Source organism: Rhinoderma darwinii, chromosome 12, assembly GCF_050947455.1.
Source record: "Rhinoderma darwinii isolate aRhiDar2 chromosome 12, aRhiDar2.hap1, whole genome shotgun sequence".
Lineage (NCBI taxonomy): Eukaryota > Metazoa > Chordata > Amphibia > Anura > Rhinodermatidae > Rhinoderma > Rhinoderma darwinii.
This window is the reverse complement of record NC_134698.1, coordinates 324,156-344,140: the sequence shown is the minus strand read 5'-3', so window position 1 is coordinate 344,140 and position 19,985 is coordinate 324,156. Positions and strand designations below refer to the sequence as shown.

Below are 19,985 nucleotides of genomic sequence, written 5' to 3'. Positions count from 1 at the left end.
GATCTCTGTAGTCTCTGTTACTCTACAGTAGGAGAGGTGACTGTGTCTGCTGGATCTCTGTAGTCTCTGTTACTCTACAGTAGGAGAGGTGACTGTGTCTGCTGGATCTCTGTAGTCTCTGTTACTCTACAGTAGGAGAGGTGACTGTGTCTGCTGGATCTCTGTAGTCTCTGTTACTCTACAGTAGGAGAGGTGACTGTGTCTGCTGGATCTCTGTAATCTCTGTTACTCTACAGTAGGAGAGGTGTCTGTGTCTGCTGGATCTCTGTAGTCTCTGTTACTCTACAGTAGGAGAGGTGACTGCTGGATCTCTGTAGTCTCTGTTACTCTACAGTAGGAGAGGTGACTGTGTCTGCTGGATCTCTGTAGTCTCTGTTACTCTACAGTAGGAGAGGTGTCTGTCTGCTGGATCTCTGTAGTCTCTGTTACTCTACAGTAGGAGAGGTGACTGTGTCTGCTGGATCTCTGTAGTCTCTGTTACTCTACAGTAGGAGAGGTGTCTGTGTCTGCTGGATCTCTGTAATCTCTGTTACTCTATAGTAGGAGAGGTGTCTGCGGGATCTCTGTAATCTCTGTTACTCTACAGTAGGAGAGGTGACTGTGTCTGCTGGATCTCTGTAATCTCTGTTACTCTACAGTAGGAGAGGTGTCTGTGGGATCTCTGTAATCTCTGTTACTCTACAGTAGGAGAGGTGACTGTGTCTGCTGGATCTCTGTAATCTCTGTTACTCTACAGTAGGAGAGGTGTCTGTGTCTGCTGGATCTCTGTAGTCTCTGTTACTCTACAGTAGGAGAGGTGACTGTCTGCTGGATCTCTGTAGTCTCTGTTACTCTACAGTAGGAGAGGTGTCTGCTGGATCTCTGTAATCTCTGTTACTCTACAGTAGGAGAGGTGTCTGTGGGATCTCTGTAATCTCTGTTACTCTACAGTAGGAGAGGTGACTGTGTCTGCTGGATCTCTGTAATCTCTGTTACTCTACAGTAGGAGAGGTGTCTGTGTCTGCGGGATCTCTGTAATCTCTGTTACTCTACAGTAGGAGATGTGTCTGTGTCTGCTGGATCTCTGTAGTCTCTGTTACTCTACAGTAGGAGATGTGTCTGTGTCTGCTGGATCTCTGTAGTCTCTGTTACTCTACAGTAGGAGAGGTGTCTGTGTCTGCTGGATCTCTGTAATCTCTGTTACTCTACAGTAGGAGAGGTGACTGTGTCTGCTGGATCTCTGTAGTCTCTGTTACTCTACAGTAGGAGAGGTGACTGTGTCTGCTGGATCTCTGTAGTCTCTGTTACTCTACAGTAGGAGAGGTGACTGTCTGCTGGATCTCTGTAGTCTCTGTTACTCTACAGTAGGAGAGGTGACTGTGTCTGCTGGATCTCTGTAATCTCTGTTACTCTACAGTAGGAGAGGTGACTGCTGTATCTCTGTAATCTCTGTTACTCTACAGTAGGAGAGGTGTCTGTGTCTGCGGGATCTCTGTAATCTCTGTTACTCTACAGTAGGAGAGGTGTCTGTGACTGCTGGATCTCTGTAGTCTCTGTTACTCTACAGTAGGAGAGGTGACTGTGTCTGCTGGATCTCTGTAGTCTCTGTTACTCTACAGTAGGAGAGGTGACTGTGTCTGCTGGATCTCTGTAGTCTCTGTTACTCTACAGTAGGAGAGGTGACTGTGTCTGCTGGATCTCTGTAGTCTCTGTTACTCTACAGTAGGAGAGGTGTCTGTGTCTGCTGGATCTCTGTAGTCTCTGTTACTCTACAGTAGGAGAGGTGACTGTGTCTGCGGGATCTCTGATCTCTGTTACTCTACAGTAGGAGAGGAGAGGTGTCTGTGTCTGCTGGATCTCTGTAATCTCTGTTACTCTACAGTAGGAGAGGTGTCTGCTGGATCTCTGTAATCTCTGTTACTCTACAGTAGGAGAGGTGTCTGTGTCTGCTGGATCTCTGTAATCTCTGTTACTCTACAGTAGGAGAGGTGTCTGTGTCTGCGGGATCTCTGTAATCTCTGTTACTCTACAGTAGGAGAGGTGACTGTGTCTGCTGGATCTCTGTAATCTCTGTTACTCTACAGTAGGAGAGTTGTCTGTGTCTGCTGGATCTCTATAGTCTCTGTTACTCTACAGTAGGAGAGGTGTCTGTGACTGCTGGATCTCTGTAGTCTCTGTTACTCTACAGTAGGAGAGGTGACTGTGTCTGCTGGATCTCTGTAGTCTCTATTACTCTACAGTAGGAGAGGTGACTGTGTCTGCTGGATCTCTGTAGTCTCTGTTACTCTACAGTAGGAGAGGTGACTGTGTCTGCTGGATCTCTGTAGTCTCTGTTACTCTACAGTAGGAGAGGTGACTGTGTCTGCTGGATCTCTGTAGTCTCTGTTACTCTACAGTAGGAGAGGTGTCTGTGTCTGCTGGATCTCTGTAGTCTCTGTTACTCTACAGTAGGAGAGGTGACTGTGTCTGCGGGATCTCTGATCTCTGTTACTCTACAGTAGGAGAGGAGAGGTGTCTGTGTCTGCTGGATCTCTGTAATCTCTGTTACTCTACAGTAGGAGAGGTGTCTGCTGGATCTCTGTAATCTCTGTTACTCTACAGTAGTAGAGGTGACTGTGTCTGCTGGATCTCTGTAATCTCTGTTACTCTACAGTAGGAGAGGTGTCTGTGGGATCTCTGTAATCTCTGTTACTCTACAGTAGGAGAGGTGCCTGTGTCTGCTGGATCTCTGTAGTCTCTGTTACTCTACAGTAGGAGAGGTGTCTGTGTCTGCTGGATCTCTGTAGTCTCTGTTACTCTACAGTAGGAGAGGTGACTGTGTCTGCGGGATCTCTGATCTCTGTTACTCTACAGTAGGAGAGGTGTCTGTGTCTGCTGGATCTCTGTAATCTCTGTTACTCTACAGTAGGAGAGGTGTCTGCTGGATCTCTGTAATCTCTGTTACTCTACAGTAGGAGAGGTGTCTGTGTCTGCGGGATCTCTGTAATCTCTGTTACTCTACAGTAGGAGAGGTGACTGTGTCTGCTGGATCTCTGTAATCTCTGTTACTCTACAGTAGGAGAGGTGTCTGTGTCTGCTGGATCTCTATAGTCTCTGTTACTCTACAGTAGGAGAGGTGTCTGTGACTGCTGGATCTCTGTAGTCTCTGTTACTCTACAGTAGGAGAGGTGACTGTGTCTGCTGGATCTCTGTAGTCTCTATTACTCTACAGTAGGAGAGGTGACTGTGTCTGCTGGATCTCTGTAGTCTCTGTTACTCTACAGTAGGAGAGGTGTCTGTGTCTGCTGGATCTCTGTAGTCTCTGTTACTCTACAGTAGGAGAGGTGACTGTGTCTGCTGGATCTCTGTAGTCTCTGTTACTCTACAGTAGGAGAGGTGACTGTCTGCTGGATCTCTGTAATCTCTGTTACTCTACAGTAGGAGAGGTGACTGTGTCTGCTGGATCTCTGTAGTCTCTGTTACTCTACAGTAGGAGAGGTGACTGTGTCTGCTGGATCTCTGTAGTCTCTGTTACTCTACAGTAGGAGAGGTGACTGTGTCTGCTGGATCTCTGTAATCTCTGTTACTCTACAGTAGGAGAGGTGTCTGTGTCTGCTGGATCTCTGTAGTCTCTGTTACTCTACAGTAGGAGAGGTGACTGTGTCTGCTGGATCTCTGTAGTCTCTGTTACTCTACAGTAGGAGAGGTGTCTGCTGGATCTCTGTAATCTCTGTTACTCTACAGTAGGAGAGGTGTCTGTGGGATCTCTGTAATCTCTGTTACTCTACAGTAGGAGAGGTGACTGTGTCTGCTGGATCTCTGTAATCTCTGTTACTCTACAGTAGGAGAGGTGTCTGTGTCTGCGGGATCTCTGTAATCTCTGTTACTCTACAGTAGGAGATGTGTCTGTGTCTGCTGGATCTCTGTAGTCTCTGTTACTCTACAGTAGGAGAGGTGTCTGTGTCTGCTGGATCTCTGTAATCTCTGTTACTCTATAGTAGGAGAGGTGTCTGCGGGATCTCTGTAATCTCTGTTACTCTACAGTAGGAGAGGTGACTGTGTCTGCTGGATCTCTGTAATCTCTGTTACTCTACAGTAGGAGAGGTGTCTGTGGGATCTCTGTAATCTCTGTTACTCTACAGTAGGAGAGGTGACTGTGTCTGCTGGATCTCTGTAATCTCTGTTACTCTACAGTAGGAGATGTGTCTGTGTCTGCTGGATCTCTGTAGTCTCTGTTACTCTACAGTAGGAGAGGTGTCTGTGACTGCTGGATCTCTGTAGTCTCTGTTACTCTACAGTAGGAGAGGTGTCTGTGTCTGCTGGATCTCTGTAGTCTCTGTTACTCTACAGTAGGAGAGGTGTCTGTGACTGCTGGATCTCTGTAATCTCTGTTACTCTACAGTAGGAGAGGTGACTGTGACTGCTGGATCTCTGTAGTCTCTGTTACTCTACAGTAGGAGAGGTGTCTGTGTCTGCTGGATCTCTGTAGTCTCTGTTACTCTACAGTAGGAGAGGTGTCTGTGACTGCTGGATCTCTGTAATCTCTGTTACTCTACAGTAGGAGAGGTGACTGTGACTGCTGGATCTCTGTAGTCTCTGTTACTCTACAGTAGGAGAGGTGTCTGCTGGATCTCTGTAGTCTCTGTTACTCTACAGTAGGAGAGGTGACTGTGACTGCTGGATCTCTGTAGTCTCTGTGACTCTACAGTAGGAGAGGTGTCTGTGACTGCTGGATCTCTGTAATCTCTGTTACTCTACAGTAGGAGAGGTGACTGTGACTGCTGGATCTCTGTAGTCTCTGTTACTCTACAGTAGGAGAGGTGTCTGCTGGATCTCTGTAGTCTCTGTTACTCTACAGTAGGAGAGGTGACTGTGACTGCTGGATCTCTGTAGTCTCTGTGACTCTACAGTAGGAGAGGTGACTGTGTCTGCTGGATCTCTGTAGTCTCTGTTAGTCTACAGTAGGAGAGGTGTCTGTGTCTGCTGGATCTCTGTAGTCTCTGTTACTCTACAGTAGGAGAGGTGTCTGAGTCTGCTGGATCTCTGTAGTCTCTGTTACTCTACAGTAGGAGAGGTGTCTGTGTCTGCTGGATCTCTGTAGTCTCTGTTACTCTACAGTAGGAGAGGTGTCTGTGTCTGCTGGATCTCTGTAGTCTCTGTTACTCTACAGTAGGAGAGGTGTCTGTGTCTGCTGGATCTCTGTAGTCTCTGTTACTCTACAGTAGGAGAGGTGTCTGTGTCTGCTGGATCTCTGTAGTCTCTGTTACTCTACAGTAGGAGAGGTGACTGTGTCTGCTGGATCTCTGTAGTCTCTGTTACTCTACAGTAGGAGAGGTGTCTGTGTCTGCTGGATCTCTGTAGTCTCTGTTACTCTACAGTAGGAGAGGTGTCTGTGACTGCTGGATCTCTGTAATCTCTGTTACTCTACAGTAGGAGAGGTGACTGTGACTGCTGGATCTCTGTAGTCTCTGTTACTCTACAGTAGGAGAGGTGTCTGCTGGATCTCTGTAGTCTCTGTTACTCTACAGTAGGAGAGGTGACTGACTGCTGGATCTCTGTAGTCTCTGTGACTCTACAGTAGGAGAGGTGACTGTGTCTGCTGGATCTCTGTAGTCTTTGTTAGTCTACAGTAGGAGAGGTGTCTGTGTCTGCTGGATCTCTGTAGTCTCTGTTACTCTACAGTAGGAGAGGTGTCTGAGTCTGCTGGATCTCTGTAGTCTCTGTTACTCTACAGTAGGAGAGGTGTCTGTGTCTGCTGGATCTCTGTAGTCTCTGTTACTCTACAGTAGGAGAGGTGTCTGTGTCTGCTGGATCTCTGTAGTCTCTGTTACTCTACAGTAGGAGAGGTGTCTGTGTCTGCTGGATCTCTGTAGTCTCTGTTACTCTACAGTAGGAGAGGTGTCTGTGACTGCTGGATCTCTGTGGTCGCGGAGCAGAGCATGCTGGGAATATCTGTCCATGTTGTAGGTACTCACCGCACACCTGACACTCCATGATGGTATTACGGATGAGGGACATCTCCTTCACCTGGACACAGAGACATTAGTCAGTAGACGCCCTCCCTCTGACATTCGCCTCCTTGTCTGGGGACTCCTGTTCTTGGGGGACTGATACAAGTTTTACGTTTGATAAATCCTCAATACTCTGCTCATTGCTGGGCCGTTCATGTGACTGGTGTGACCCTATCCGGAGAATGACCGGTGACCCCTAAATCTCAGTACCCAGAAACCCCGCTGTGTAATGCTGCACCCCCTGACCTGGTCCCGGATGTCTTCTCTCAGCTCAGCCAGGACCTTATTGAACAGCGTCATCTGTGTGATCAGGGCCTTGGTGTGTTCTCCTGAGAAGAAGGAGCACAACTATTAGAAGCTTCGAGGTTCCCAGGCTGAGCCCCCATCACTGCAGCCACTTACCCAGGCTGAGCCCCCATCACTGCAGCCACTTACGCAGGCTGAGCCCCCATCACTGCAGCCACTTACGCAGGCTGAGCCCCCATCACTGCAGCCACTTACCCAGGCTGAGCCCCCATCACTGCAGCCACTTACCCAGGCTGAGCCCCCATCACTGCAGCCACTTACCCAGGCTGAGCCCCCATCACTGCAGCCACTTACCCAGGCTGAGCCCCCATCACTGCAGCCACTTACCCAGGATGGAATTGACCACTCCGTTCACTGTGAGGAGGGGACACAAAGCAGAGAGGTGAATGAGACGCTGCACCGGTCCACAGTAACGCCGGCCCCGCAGCCCACCACCCTACCTGTATTGTGAATGGACTCGTCATCCTGGAAGGGGCACTCGCTCAGGGCCCCCACTCTGCTCAGAGACCCCCCAAGAACAAACTTCATGGATTCAACGGAGCCCTAAGCAGTGAGGAAAATAAAAAATCCCCACGTTAGAGGAAAACGGAGAAGGACCCTAACCCCCCCCCCACCACCCGCGCCCCCGCCTACAGCTTTTTCCCGGCTGATGTATTTGAAAGTGAAGCACAAGGTATAAAAGGTTGGGGGCCACTGCCTTAGCCTATCCCCTCTGATCAATAACATGACGGGGCCCACATTCACACATATACGCAGGCCCTCACACATATACGCAGGCCCTCACACACATACGCAGGCCCTCACACACATACGCAGGCCCTCACACACATATACGCAGGCCCGCTCACATATACGCAGGCCCCACACATATACGCAGGCCCTCACACATATACGCAGGCCCTCACACACATATACGCAGGCCCCACACATATACGCAGGCCCCACACATATACGCAGGCCCTCACACATATACGCAGGCCCTCACACACATACGCAGGCCCTCACACACATACGCAGGCCCTCACACACATACGCAGGCCCTCACACACATATACGCAGGCCCCACACACATATACGCAGGCCCCACACATATACGCAGGCCCTCACACATATACGCAGGCCCTCACACACATATACGCAGGCCCCACACATATACGCAGGCCCTCACACATATACGCAGGCCCTCACACATATACGCAGGCCCTCACACACATACGCAGGCCCTCACACACATACGCAGGCCCTCACACACATACGCAGGCCCTCACACACATATACGCAGGCCCGCTCACATATACGCAGGCCCCACACATATACGCAGGCCCTCACACATATACGCAGGCCCTCACACACATATACGCAGGCCCCACACATATACGCAGGCCCTCACACATATACGCAGGCCCTCACACATATACGCAGGCCCTCACACACATATACGCAGGCCCCACACATATACGCAGGCCCTCACACATATACGCAGGCCCTCACACATATACGCAGGCCCTCACACACATACGCAGGCCCTCACACACATACGCAGGCCCTCACACACATACGCAGGCCCTCACACACATATACGCAGGCCCGCTCACATATACGCAGGCCCCACACATATACGCAGGCCCTCACACATATACGCAGGCCCTCACACACATATACGCAGGCCCCACACATATACGCAGGCCCTCACACATATACGCAGGCCCCACACACATACGCAGGCCCTCACACATATACGCAGGCCCTCACACATATACGCAGGCCCTCACACATATACGCAGGCCCTCACACATATACGCAGGCCCTCACACATATACGCAGGCCCTCACACATATACGCAGGCCCTCACACACATACGCAGGCCCTCACACACATACGCAGGCCCTCGCACACATACGCAGGCCCGCTCACATATACGCAGGCCCGCTCACATATACGCAGGCCCCACACACATATACGCAGGCCCTCGCACATATACGCAGGCCCTCGCACATATACGCAGGCCCTCACACACATACGCAGGCCCTCACACATATACGCAGGCCCGCTCACATATATACGCAGGCCCTCACACACATATACGCAGGCCCTCGCACATATACGCAGGCCCTCACACATATACGCAGGCCCCACACACATATACGCAGGCCCTCACACATATACGCAGGCCCCACACACATATACGCAGGCCCCTCACATATACGCAGGCCCCTCACACACATATACGCAGGCCCTCGCACATATACGCAGGCCCTCGCACATATACGCAGGCCCCTCACACACATATACGCAGGCCCGCTCACATATACGCAGGCCCCTCACACACATATACGCAGGCCCTCGCACATATACGCAGGCCCTCGCACATATACGCAGGCCCTCGCACATATACGCAGGCCCTCGCACATATACGCAGGCCCTCGCACATATACGCAGGCCCTCGCACATATACGCAGGCCCTCGCACATATACGCAGGCCCTCGCACATATACGCAGGCCCTCGCACATATACGCAGGCCCTCGCACATATACGCAGGCCCTCGCACATATACGCAGGCCCTCGCACATATACGCAGGCCCTCGCACATATACGCAGGCCCTCGCACATATACGCAGGCCCTCGCACATATACGCAGGCCCTCGCACATATACGCAGGCCCTCACACACATATACGCAGGCCCTCACACATATACGCAGGCCCTCACACATATACGCAGGCCCTCGCACATATACGCAGGCCCTCACACATATACGCAGGCCCTCACACATATACGCAGGCCCTCACACACATATACGCAGGCCCTCACACATATACGCAGGCCCTCACACATATACGCAGGCCCTCACACATATACGCAGGCCCCACACACATATACGCAGGCCCTCACACATATACGCAGGCCCTCACACATATACGCAGGCCCCACACACATATACGCAGGCCCTCACACATATACGCAGGCCCTCACACATATACGCAGGCCCTCGCACATATACGCAGGCCCTCACACACATATACGCAGGCCCTCACACATATACGCAGGCCCTCACACACATATACGCAGGCCCTCACACACATATACGCAGGCCCTCGCACATATACGCAGGCCCTCACACACATATACGCAGGCCCTCGCACATATACGCAGGCCCTCACACACATATACACAGGCACGCAGACGCACAGAGACACATATACAGACAGACAGACGCACACAAGAATGATGCTGAGCTGCAGTACAAGGACAAGCCACTCCATATGTACGGCGCCACATTAATATGAAGATCAGTGGAGCCCCAGTGGTCGGACACCCGCTGATCATACATGGATGGCCACCCTGTATGTGGACTATGATATGATAGTTCTGGACAGCCACTGTACAGCGGTGTTAATAAGGAATGGGAAAATCCGGAGGTTGAAAATCCTTTTCTCACAGCTGAGGGTTTGTCACAGTTGTAGCCAGTCTAGACAATCTATCACATATAATCTGCACTGATACATTGTAACAAACTATCAGGACCGGAGAGAGATTTGAGATGCAGCTATGTTTAGGTCACAGAGAATGTAGACTGGATATAATTGTGACAAACCGTCCGCTGTGAAAAGTATTAGGCCAGATTTGGTTTCATCTGTGAATATAAACAAAAATGTTCTTAATTACTGACATGAAGCAGGGATACTGAAAACCGTACGGAATTGAACCGAAGTCTACTACACAGTTGCCCAAGTTTTCATTGTACACTGATGAGGCTTTATTTCCCGGACGCTGGCCCTTTAAGAAGACCCCCCCCCCCTCCACCTACCTGCATTCTCTGGTAGGCCTTGTGCCCGGAGCGGATTTCTCCGGATTCCACCTCAAACTGTGGGATGATCATCATTTCGGGGAGCCCCAGGCTGGTGTCCACCTGCTTACAGTCCACGTAGAGCTCCAGGGTGAGGGTGTCCCCCTGTAGGCCGCTGAGCCGCAGGATGACGCTGTGGGGGTTCCCGTCTGACAGGTTGGCGTTCTGTAAGCTGACGGAATGGACCTTGGAGTCTTCCCGCATGTAGCGCACCAAAACTGCAAGAAGACCAGGTCTTATCTCTCCGCTCCGTCACACGCGCCGCACACCGCGCCTTACCTTTATTCACTTTACCCACGATGGACGCCTCCAGCCACTTCGTGTTATCCTTCTTGGAGTAGATTCCAAATAGGACGCCGCCGGCCTTAGCGGGAAGACGGAACGTGGCCAGGAAATAAACATCATTCACCGTCAGCAACTCTGAGCGGATCTTCTCCACCGCGCTGCTCATGTGGCGAGACTCGCTGACCGTCATCAGGTCCACCACTGCAGAGAAGCCCAGGTAGTCACAGCCCCGCCCACAAATACAACATTCATACATAACCGCTGAGGCCCGCACCTATAGCCAGAGCGCAGCAAACACACAGAACATAAAGGAGGGAGCCGCGCGCGCACCGGTATCCAACAATCAGCGGCGGCTCGTCAAGGGGGGTATAGATATAGGTGCGGCTACTAGAGCTGGGACCTGGGCATATGCCATAGAGGTCTGACTTGTGATTAACCCTGTCTATATATCAAGTGAGGGGTTCAGGACTCCATACATTACCTACACCTGCTCCAATGTATAATACCTACAACATACACTGTATACAGCAATAACACACACATGTATGTGTGTCCTGTATATATAATGTATGTGATGTGTATATAATGTAGGTCCTGTATATAATGTGTCCTGTGTGTATATAATGTGTGTCCTGTGTGTATATAATGGGTGTCCTGTGTGTGTGTGTATATAATGGGTGTCCTGTGTGTGTGTGTATATAATGGGTGTCCTGTGTGTATATAATGGGTGTCCTGTGTGTGTATATAATGGGTGTCCTGTGTGTATATAATGTGTGTCCTGTGTGTATATAATGTGTGTCCTGTGTGTATATAATGTGTGTCCTGTGTATATATAATGTGTCCTGTGTGTGTATAATGGGTGTCCTGTGTGTATATATAATGGGTGTCCTGTGTGTATATATAATGGGTGTCCTGTGTGTATATAATGGGTGTCCTGTGTATATATAATGTACGTCCTGTGTATATATAATGGGTGTCCTGTGTGTATATAATGGGTATCCTGTGTGTATATAATGGGTGTCCTGTGTGTATATAATGTGTGTCCTGTGTGTATATAATGGGTGTCCTGTGTGTATATAATGGGTGTCCTGTGTGTATATAATGGGTGTCCTGTGTGTATATAATGGGTGTCCTGTGTATATATAATGTGTGTCCTGTGTGTGTATATAATGTATGTCCTGTGTGTATATAATGGGTGTCCTGTGTGTGTATATAATGGGTGTCCTGTGTGTATATAATGGGTGTCCTGTGTGTATATAATGGGTGTCCTGTGTGTATATAATGGGTGTCCTGTGTGTATATAATGGGTGTCCTGTGTGTATATAATGTGTGTCCTGTGTGTGTATATAATGGGTGTCCTGTGTGTGTATATAATGGGTGTCCTGTGTGTATATAATGGGTGTCCTGTGTGTATATAATGGGTGTCCTGTGTGTATATAATGGGTGTCCTGTGTGTATATATAATGGGTGTCCTGTGTGTGTATATAATGTGTGTCCTGTGTGTGTATATAATGTGAGTCCTGTGTGTATATAATGGGTGTCCTGTGTGTATATAATGTGTGTATATAATGGGTGTCCTGTGTGTATATATAATGGGTGTCCTGTGTGTATATAATGGGTGTCCTGTGTGTATATAATGGGTGTCCTGTGTGTATATAATGGGTGTCCTGTGTGTATATAATGGGTGTCCTGTGTGTATATAATGGGTGTCCTGTGTGTATATAATGGGTGTCCTGTGTGTATATAATGGGTGTCCTGTGTGTATATAATGGGTGTCCTGTGTGTATATAATGGGTGTCCTGTGTGTATATAATGGGTGTCCTGTGTGTATATAATGGGTGTCCTGTGTGTATATATAATGGGTGTCCTGTGTGTATATAATGGGTGTCCTGTGTGTATATAATGGTGTGTCCTGTGTGTGTATATAATGGGTGTCCTGTGTGTGTATATAATGGGTGTCCTGTGTGTATATATAATGGGTGTCCTGTGTGTATATAATGGGTGTCCTGTGTGTGTATATAAGGTGTGTCCTGTGTGTATATATAATGTGTGTCCTGTGTGTATATAAGGTGTGTCCTGTGTGTATATATAATGTGTGTCCTGTGTGTATATAATGGGTGTCCTGTGTGTATATAATGGGTGTCCTGTGTGTATATAATGGGTGTCCTGTGTGTATATAAGGTGTGTCCTGTGTGTATATATAAGGTGTGTCCTGTGTGTATATATAATGTGTGTCCTGTGTGTATATAATGGGTGTCCTGTGTGTATATAATGTGTCCTGTGTGTATATAATGTGTGTCCTGTGTATATATAATGGGTGTCCTGTGTATATATAATGGGTGTCTTGTGTGTATATAATGGGTGTCCTGTGTGTATATAATGGGTGTCCTGTGTGTATATAATGGGTGTCTTGTGTGTATATAATGGGTGTCCTGTGTGTATATAATGGGTGTCCTGTGTGTATATAATGTGTCCTGTGTGTATATAATGTGTGTCCTGTGTATATATAATGGGTGTCTTGTGTGTATATAATGGGTGTCCTGTGTGTATATAATGGGTGTCCTGTGTGTATATAATGGGTGTCTTGTGTGTATATAATGGGTGTCCTGTGTGTATATAATGGGTGTCCTGTGAGTATATAATGGGTGTCCTGTGTGTATATAATGTGTCCTGTGTATATATAATGGGTGTCCTGTGTGTATATAATGTGTGTCCTGTGTGTATATAATGTGTGTCCTGTGTGTATATAATGGGTGTCCTGTGTATATATAATGGGTGTCCTGTGTGTATATAATGTGTGTCCTGTGTGTATATAATGTGTGTCCTGTGTGTATATAATGGGTGTCCTGTGTGTATATAATGGGTGTCCTGTGTGTATATAATGGGTGTCCTGTGTGTGTATATAATGGGTGTCCTGTGTGTATATAATGGGTGTCCTGTGTGTATATAAGGTGTGTCCTGTGTGTATATATAATGTGTGTCCTGTGTGTATATAATGGGTGTCCTGTGTGTATATAATGTGTCCTGTGTGTATATAATGTGTGTCCTGTGTATATATAATGGGTGTCTTGTGTGTATATAATGGGTGTCCTGTGTGTGTATATAATGGGTGTCCTGTGTGTATATAATGGGTGTCCTGTGTGTATATAATGGGTGTCCTGTGTGTATATAATGGGTGTCCTGTGTGTATATAATGTATGTCCTGTGTGTATATATAATGGGTGTCCTGTGTGTGTATATAATGGGTGTCCTGTGTGTATATAATGGGTGTCCTGTGTGTATATAATGGGTGTCCTGTGTGTATATAATGTGTGTCCTGTGTGTATATAATGTGTGTCCTGTGTGTATATAATGTGTGTCCTGTGTGTGTATATAATGTGTGTCCTGTGTGTATATAATGGGTGTCCTGTGTGTATATAATGGGTGTCCTGTGTGTATATAATGTATGTCCTGTGTGTGTATATAATGGGTGTCCTGTGTGTATATAATGGGTGTCCTGTGTGTATATAATGGGTGTCCTGTGTGTATATAATGGGTGTCCTGTGTGTATATAATGGGTGTCCTGTGTGTATATAATGGGTGTCCTGTGTGTATATATAATGTATGTCCTGTGTGTATATAATGTGTATCCTGTGTGTGTGTATATAATGTATGTCCTGTGTGTATATATAATGTGTGTCCTGTGTGTATATAATGGGTGTCCTGTGTGTATATATAATGGGTGTCCTGTGTGTATATAATGTAGGTCCTGTATATAATGTGTGTCCTGTGTGTATATAATGTGTGTCCTGTGTGTATAATGGGTCTCCTGTGTATATATAATGTGTGTCCTGTGTGTATATAATGGGTGTCCTGTGTGTATATAATGGGTGTCCTGTGTGTATATAATGGGTGTCCTGTGTGTATATAATGGGTGTCCTGTGTGTGTATATATAATGGGTGTCCTGTGTGTATATAATGTGTGTCCTGTGTGTGTATATAATGGGTGTACTGTGTATATAATGGGTGTCCTGTGTGTATATAATGGGTGTCCTGTGTGTATATATAATGTATGTCCTGTGTATATATAATGTGTGTCCTGTGTGTATATAATGTGTGTCCTGTGTGTATATATAATGGGTGTCCTGTGTGTATATAATGGGTGTCCTGTGTGTATATAATGGGTGTCCTGTGTATATATAATGTGTGTCCTGTGTGTATATATAATGGGTGTCCTGTGTGTATATAATGGGTGTCCTGTGTGTATATAATGTGTGTCCTGTGTGTATATAATGGGTGTCCTGTGTGTATATAATGGGTGTCCTGTGTGTATATAATGGGTGTCCTGTGTGTATATAATGGGTGTCCTGTGTGTATATAATGGGTGTCCTGTGTATATATAATGTGTGTCCTGTGTGTATATAATGGGTGTCCTGTGTGTATATAATGGGTGTCCTGTGTGTATATAATGTGTGTCCTGTGTGTATATAATGGGTGTCCTGTGTGTATATAATGGGTGTCCTGTGTGTATATAATGGGTGTCCTGTGTGTATATAATGGGTGTCCTGTGTGTATATAATGGGTGTCCTGTGTGTATATAATGTGTGTCCTGTGTGTGTATATAATGGGTGTCCTGTGTGTGTATATAATGGGTGTCCTGTGTGTATATAATGTATCCTGTGTGTATATAATGGATGTCCTGTGTGTATATAATGGGTGTCCTGTGTGTGTATATAATGGGTGTCCTGTGTGTGTATATAATGGGTGTCCTGTGTGTATATATAATGGGTGTCCTGTGTGTATATAATGGGTGTCCTGTGTGTATATAATGGGTGTCCTGTGTGTATATAATGGGTGTCCTGTGTGTATATAATGGGTGTCCTGTGTGTATATATAATGGGTGTCCTGTGTGTATATAATGTGTGTCCTGTGTGTATATAATGTGTGTCCTGTGTGTATATTATGTGTGTCCTGTGTGTATATTATGTGTGTCCTGTGTGTATATTATGTGTGTCCTGTGTGTATATTATGGGTGTCCTGTGTGTATATAATGGGTGTCCTGTGTGTGTATATATAATGGGTGTCCTGTGTGTATATAATGGGTGTCCTGTGTGTGTATATAATGTGTGTCCTGTGTGTATATAATGGGTGTCCTGTGTGTATATAATGGGTGTCCTGTGTGTATATAATGGGTGTCCTGTGTGTATATAATGGGTGTCCTGTGTGTATATAATGGGTGTCCTGTGTGTATATAATGGGTGTCCTGTGTGTGTATATAATGGGTGTCCTGTGTGTATATAATGGGTGTCCTGTGTGTATATAATGGGTGTCCTGTGTGTGTATATAATGGGTGTCCTGTGTGTATATAATGGGTGTCCTGTGTGTATATAATGGGTGTCCTGTGTGTATATAATGGGTGTCCTGTGTGTATATAATGGGTGTCCTGTGTGTATATAATGGGTGTCCTGTGTGTATATAATGGGTGTCCTGTGTGTATATATAATGTGTGTCCTGTGTGTATATATAATGTGTGTCCTGTGTGTATATAATGTGTGTCCTGTGTGTATATAATGTGTGTCCTGTGTGTATATAATGGGTGTCCTATGTGTGTATATAATGGGTGTCCTGTGTGTGTATATAATGTGTGTCCTGTGTGTATATAATGTGTGTCCTGTGTGTATATAATGGGTGTCCTGTGTGTGTATATAATGTGTGTCCTGTGTGTGTATATAATGGGTGTCCTGTGTGTATATAATGGGTGTCCTGTGTGTATATAATAGGTGTCCTGTGTGTATATAATGGGTATCCTGTGTGTATATAATGGGTGTCCTGTGTGTATATAATGGGTGTCCTGTGTGTATATAATGGGTGTCCTGTGTGTATATAATGGGTGTCCTGTGTGTATATAATGGGTGTCCTGTGTGTATATAATGGGTGTCCTGTGTGTGTATAATGAGTGTCCTGTGTGTATATAATGGGTGTCCTGTGTGTATATAAGGTGTGTCCTGTGTGTATATAATGTGTGTCCTGTGTGTGTATATAATGGGTATCCTGTGTGTATATAATGTGTGTCCTGTGTGTATATAATGTGTGTCCTGTGTGTATATAAGGGGTGTCCTGTGTGTATATAAGGTGTGTCCTGTGTGTATATAATGTGTGTCCTGTGTGTGTATATAATGGGTATCCTGTGTGTATATAATGTGTGTCCTGTGTGTATATAATGTGTGTCCTGTGTGTGTATAATGGGTGTCCTGTGTGTATATAATGGGTGTCCTGTGTGTGTATAATGGGTGTCCTGTGTGTGTATAATGTGTGTCCTGTGTGTGTATAATGTGTGTCCTGTGTGTGTATAATGGGTGTCCTGTGTGTGTATAATGGGTGTCCTGTGTGTGTATAATGGGTGTCCTGTGTGTATATAATGGGTGTCCTGTGTGTATATATAATGGGTGTCCTGTGTGTATATATAATGGGTGTCCTGTGTGTATATATAATGGGTGTCCTGTGTGTATATATAATGGGTGACCTGTGTGTATATATAATGGGTGTCCTGTGTGTATATAATGGGTGTCCTGTGTGTATATAATGTGTCCTGTGTGTGTATATAATGGGTGTCCTGTGTGTATATAATGGGTGTCCTGTGTGTGTATAATGGGTGTCCTGTGTGTATATAATGGGTGTCCTGTGTGTATATAATGGGTGTCCTGTGTGTGTATATAATGTGTGTCCTGTGTGTATATAATGGGTGTCCTGTGTGTGTATAATGGGTGTCCTGTGTGTGTATAATGGGTGTCCTGTGTGTATATAATGGGTGTCCTGTGTGTATATATAATGGGTGTCCTGTGTGTATATATAATGGGTGTCCTGTGTGTATATATAATGGGTGTCCTGTGTGTATATATAATGGGTGTCCTGTGTGTATATATAATGGGTGACCTGTGTGTATATATAATGGGTGTCCTGTGTGTATATAATGGGTGTCCTGTGTGTATATAATGGGTGTCCTGTGTGTATATAATGGGTGTCCTGTGTGTATATAATGTGTCCTGTGTGTGTATAATGGGTGTCCTGTGTGTGTATAATGGGTGTCCTGTGTGTGTATAATGGGTGTCCTGTGTGTATATAATGGGTGTCCTGTGTGTATATATAATGGGTGTCCTGTGTGTATATATAATGGGTGTCCTGTGTGTATATATAATGGGTGTCCTGTGTGTATATATAATGGGTGTCCTGTGTGTATATATAATGGGTGTCCTGTGTGTATATAATGGGTGTCCTGTGTGTGTATAATGGGTGTCCTGTGTGTGTATAATGGGTGTCCTGTGTGTATATAATGGGTGTCCTGTGTGTATATATAATGGGTGTCCTGTGTGTATATATAATGGGTGTCCTGTGTGTATATATAATGGGTGTCCTGTGTGTATATAATGTGTGTATATAATGTGTGTATATAATGTGTGTCCTGTGTGTATATAATGTGTGTCCTGTGTGTATATAATGTGTGTCCTGTGTATATAATGGGTGTCCTGTGTGTATATAATGGGTGTCCTGTGTGTATATAATGGGTGTCCTGTGTGTATATAATGGGTGTCCTGTGTGTATATAATGGGTGTCCTGTGTGTATATAATGGGTGTCCTGTGTGTATATATAATGGGTGTCCTGTGTGTATATAATGGGTGTCCTGTGTGTATATAATGGGTGTCCTGTGTGTATATAATGTGTCCTGTGTGTATATAATGTGTGTCCTGTGTGTATATAATGGGTGTCCTGTGTGTATATAATGGGTGTCCTGTGTGTATATAATGTGTGTCCTGTGTATATAATGGGTGTCCTGTGTGTATATAATGAGTGTCCTGTGTGTATACAATGGGTGTCCTGTGTGTATACAATGGGTGTCCTGTGTGTATACAATGGGTGTCCTGTGTGTATATAATGGGTGTCCTGTGTGTGTATATAATGTGTGTCCTGTGTGTGTATATAATGGGTGTCCTGTGTGTGTATATAATGTGTGTCCTGTGTATATATAATGTGTGTCCTGTGTGTATATAATGGGTGTCCTGTGTGTATATAATGGGTGTCCTGTGTGTATATAATGTGTGTCCTGTGTGTATATAATGTGTGTCCTGTGTATATAATGGGTGTCCTGTGTATATAATGGGTGTCCTGTGTGTGTATATAATGGGTGTCCTGTGTGTGTATATAATGGGTGTCCTGTGTGTATATAATGGGTGTCCTGTGTGTATATAATGGGTGTCCTGTGTGTATATATAATGGGTGTCCTGTGTGTGTATATAATGGGTGTCCTGTGTGTATATAATGGGTGTCCTGTGTGTATATAATGGGTGTCCTGTGTGTATATTATGGGTGTCCTGTGTGTATATATAATGGGTGTCCTGTGTGTATATAATGGGTGTCCTGTGTGTATATAATGGGTGTCCTGTGTGTGTATTATGGGTGTCCTGTGTGTATATATAATGGGTGTCCTGTGTGTATATATAATGGGTGTCCTGTGTGTGTATATAATGGGTGTCCTGTGTGTATATAATGGGTGTCCTGTGTGTATATAATGGGTGTCCTGTGTGTATATAATGGGTGTCCTGTGTGTGTATATAATGTGTGTCCTGTGTGTATATAATGGGTGTCCTGTGTGTATATAATGGGTGTCCTGTGTATATATAATGGGTGTCCTGTGTGTATATAATGGGTGTCCTGTGTGTATATAATGTATGTCCTGTGTGTGTATATAATGGGTGTCCTGTGTGTGTATATAATGGGTGTCCTGTGTGTATATAATGTGTGTCCTGTGTGTATATAATGGGTGTCCTGTGTATATATAATGGGTGTCCTGTGTGTGTATATAATGTGTGTCCTGTGTGTATATAATGTGTGTCCTGTGTGTATATAATGGGTGTCCTGTGTGTATATAATGGGTGTCCTGTGTGTATATAATGGGTGTCCTGTGTGTATATAATGGGTGTCCTGTGTGTATATAATGGGTGTCCTGTGTGTATATAATGGGTGTCCTGTGTGTATATATAATGGGTGTCCTGTGTGTGTATATAATGGGTGTCCTGTGTGTATATAATGGGTGTCCTGTGTGTATATAATGGGTGTCCTGTGTGTATATAATGGGTGTCCTGTGTGTATATTATGGGTGTCCTGTGTGTATATATAATGGGTGTCCTGTGTGTATATAATGGGTGTCCTGTGTGTATATAATGGGTGTCCTGTGTGTGTATTATGGGTGTCCTGTGTGTATATATAATGGGTGTCCTGTGTGTATATATAATGGGTGTCCTGTGTGTGTATATAATGGGTGTCCTGTGTGTATATAATGGGTGTCCTGTGTGTATATAATGGGTGTCCTGTGTGTATATAATGGGTGTCCTGTGTGTATATAATGGGTGTCCTGTGTGTGTATTATGGGTGTCCTGTGTGTATATATAATGGGTGTTCTGTGTGTATATATAATGGGTGTCCTGTGTGTGTATATAATGGGTGTCCTGTGTGTATATAATGGGTGTCCTGTGTGTATATAATGGGTGTCCTGTGTGTGTATATAATGTGTGTCCTGTGTGTATATAATGGGTGTCCTGTGTGT

At 45.6% G+C, this 19,985-nt stretch overlaps 1 protein-coding gene across 1 annotated transcript in view; it reads right to left on the bottom strand.

Moving 5' to 3' along the window:
* LOC142665110 (thrombospondin-3-like) overlaps window positions 1-10,604 on the bottom strand; it is a 39,341-nt gene extending 28,737 nt beyond the window's left edge. The window contains exons 1-6 of the mRNA XM_075844656.1: window positions 10,402-10,604; window positions 10,084-10,340; window positions 6,716-6,818; window positions 6,603-6,629; window positions 6,216-6,298; window positions 5,934-5,985 (exon numbers count right to left, since the gene is read on the bottom strand). Of these exons, the coding sequence (XP_075700771.1) occupies window positions 5,934-5,985; window positions 6,216-6,298; window positions 6,603-6,629; window positions 6,716-6,818; window positions 10,084-10,340; window positions 10,402-10,597 (718 nt within the window). The 5' untranslated portion in view covers window positions 10,598-10,604. The remainder of the gene's footprint in view (window positions 1-5,933; window positions 5,986-6,215; window positions 6,299-6,602; window positions 6,630-6,715; window positions 6,819-10,083; window positions 10,341-10,401) is intronic.
* Window positions 10,605-19,985: the final 9,381 nt, after the last annotated feature.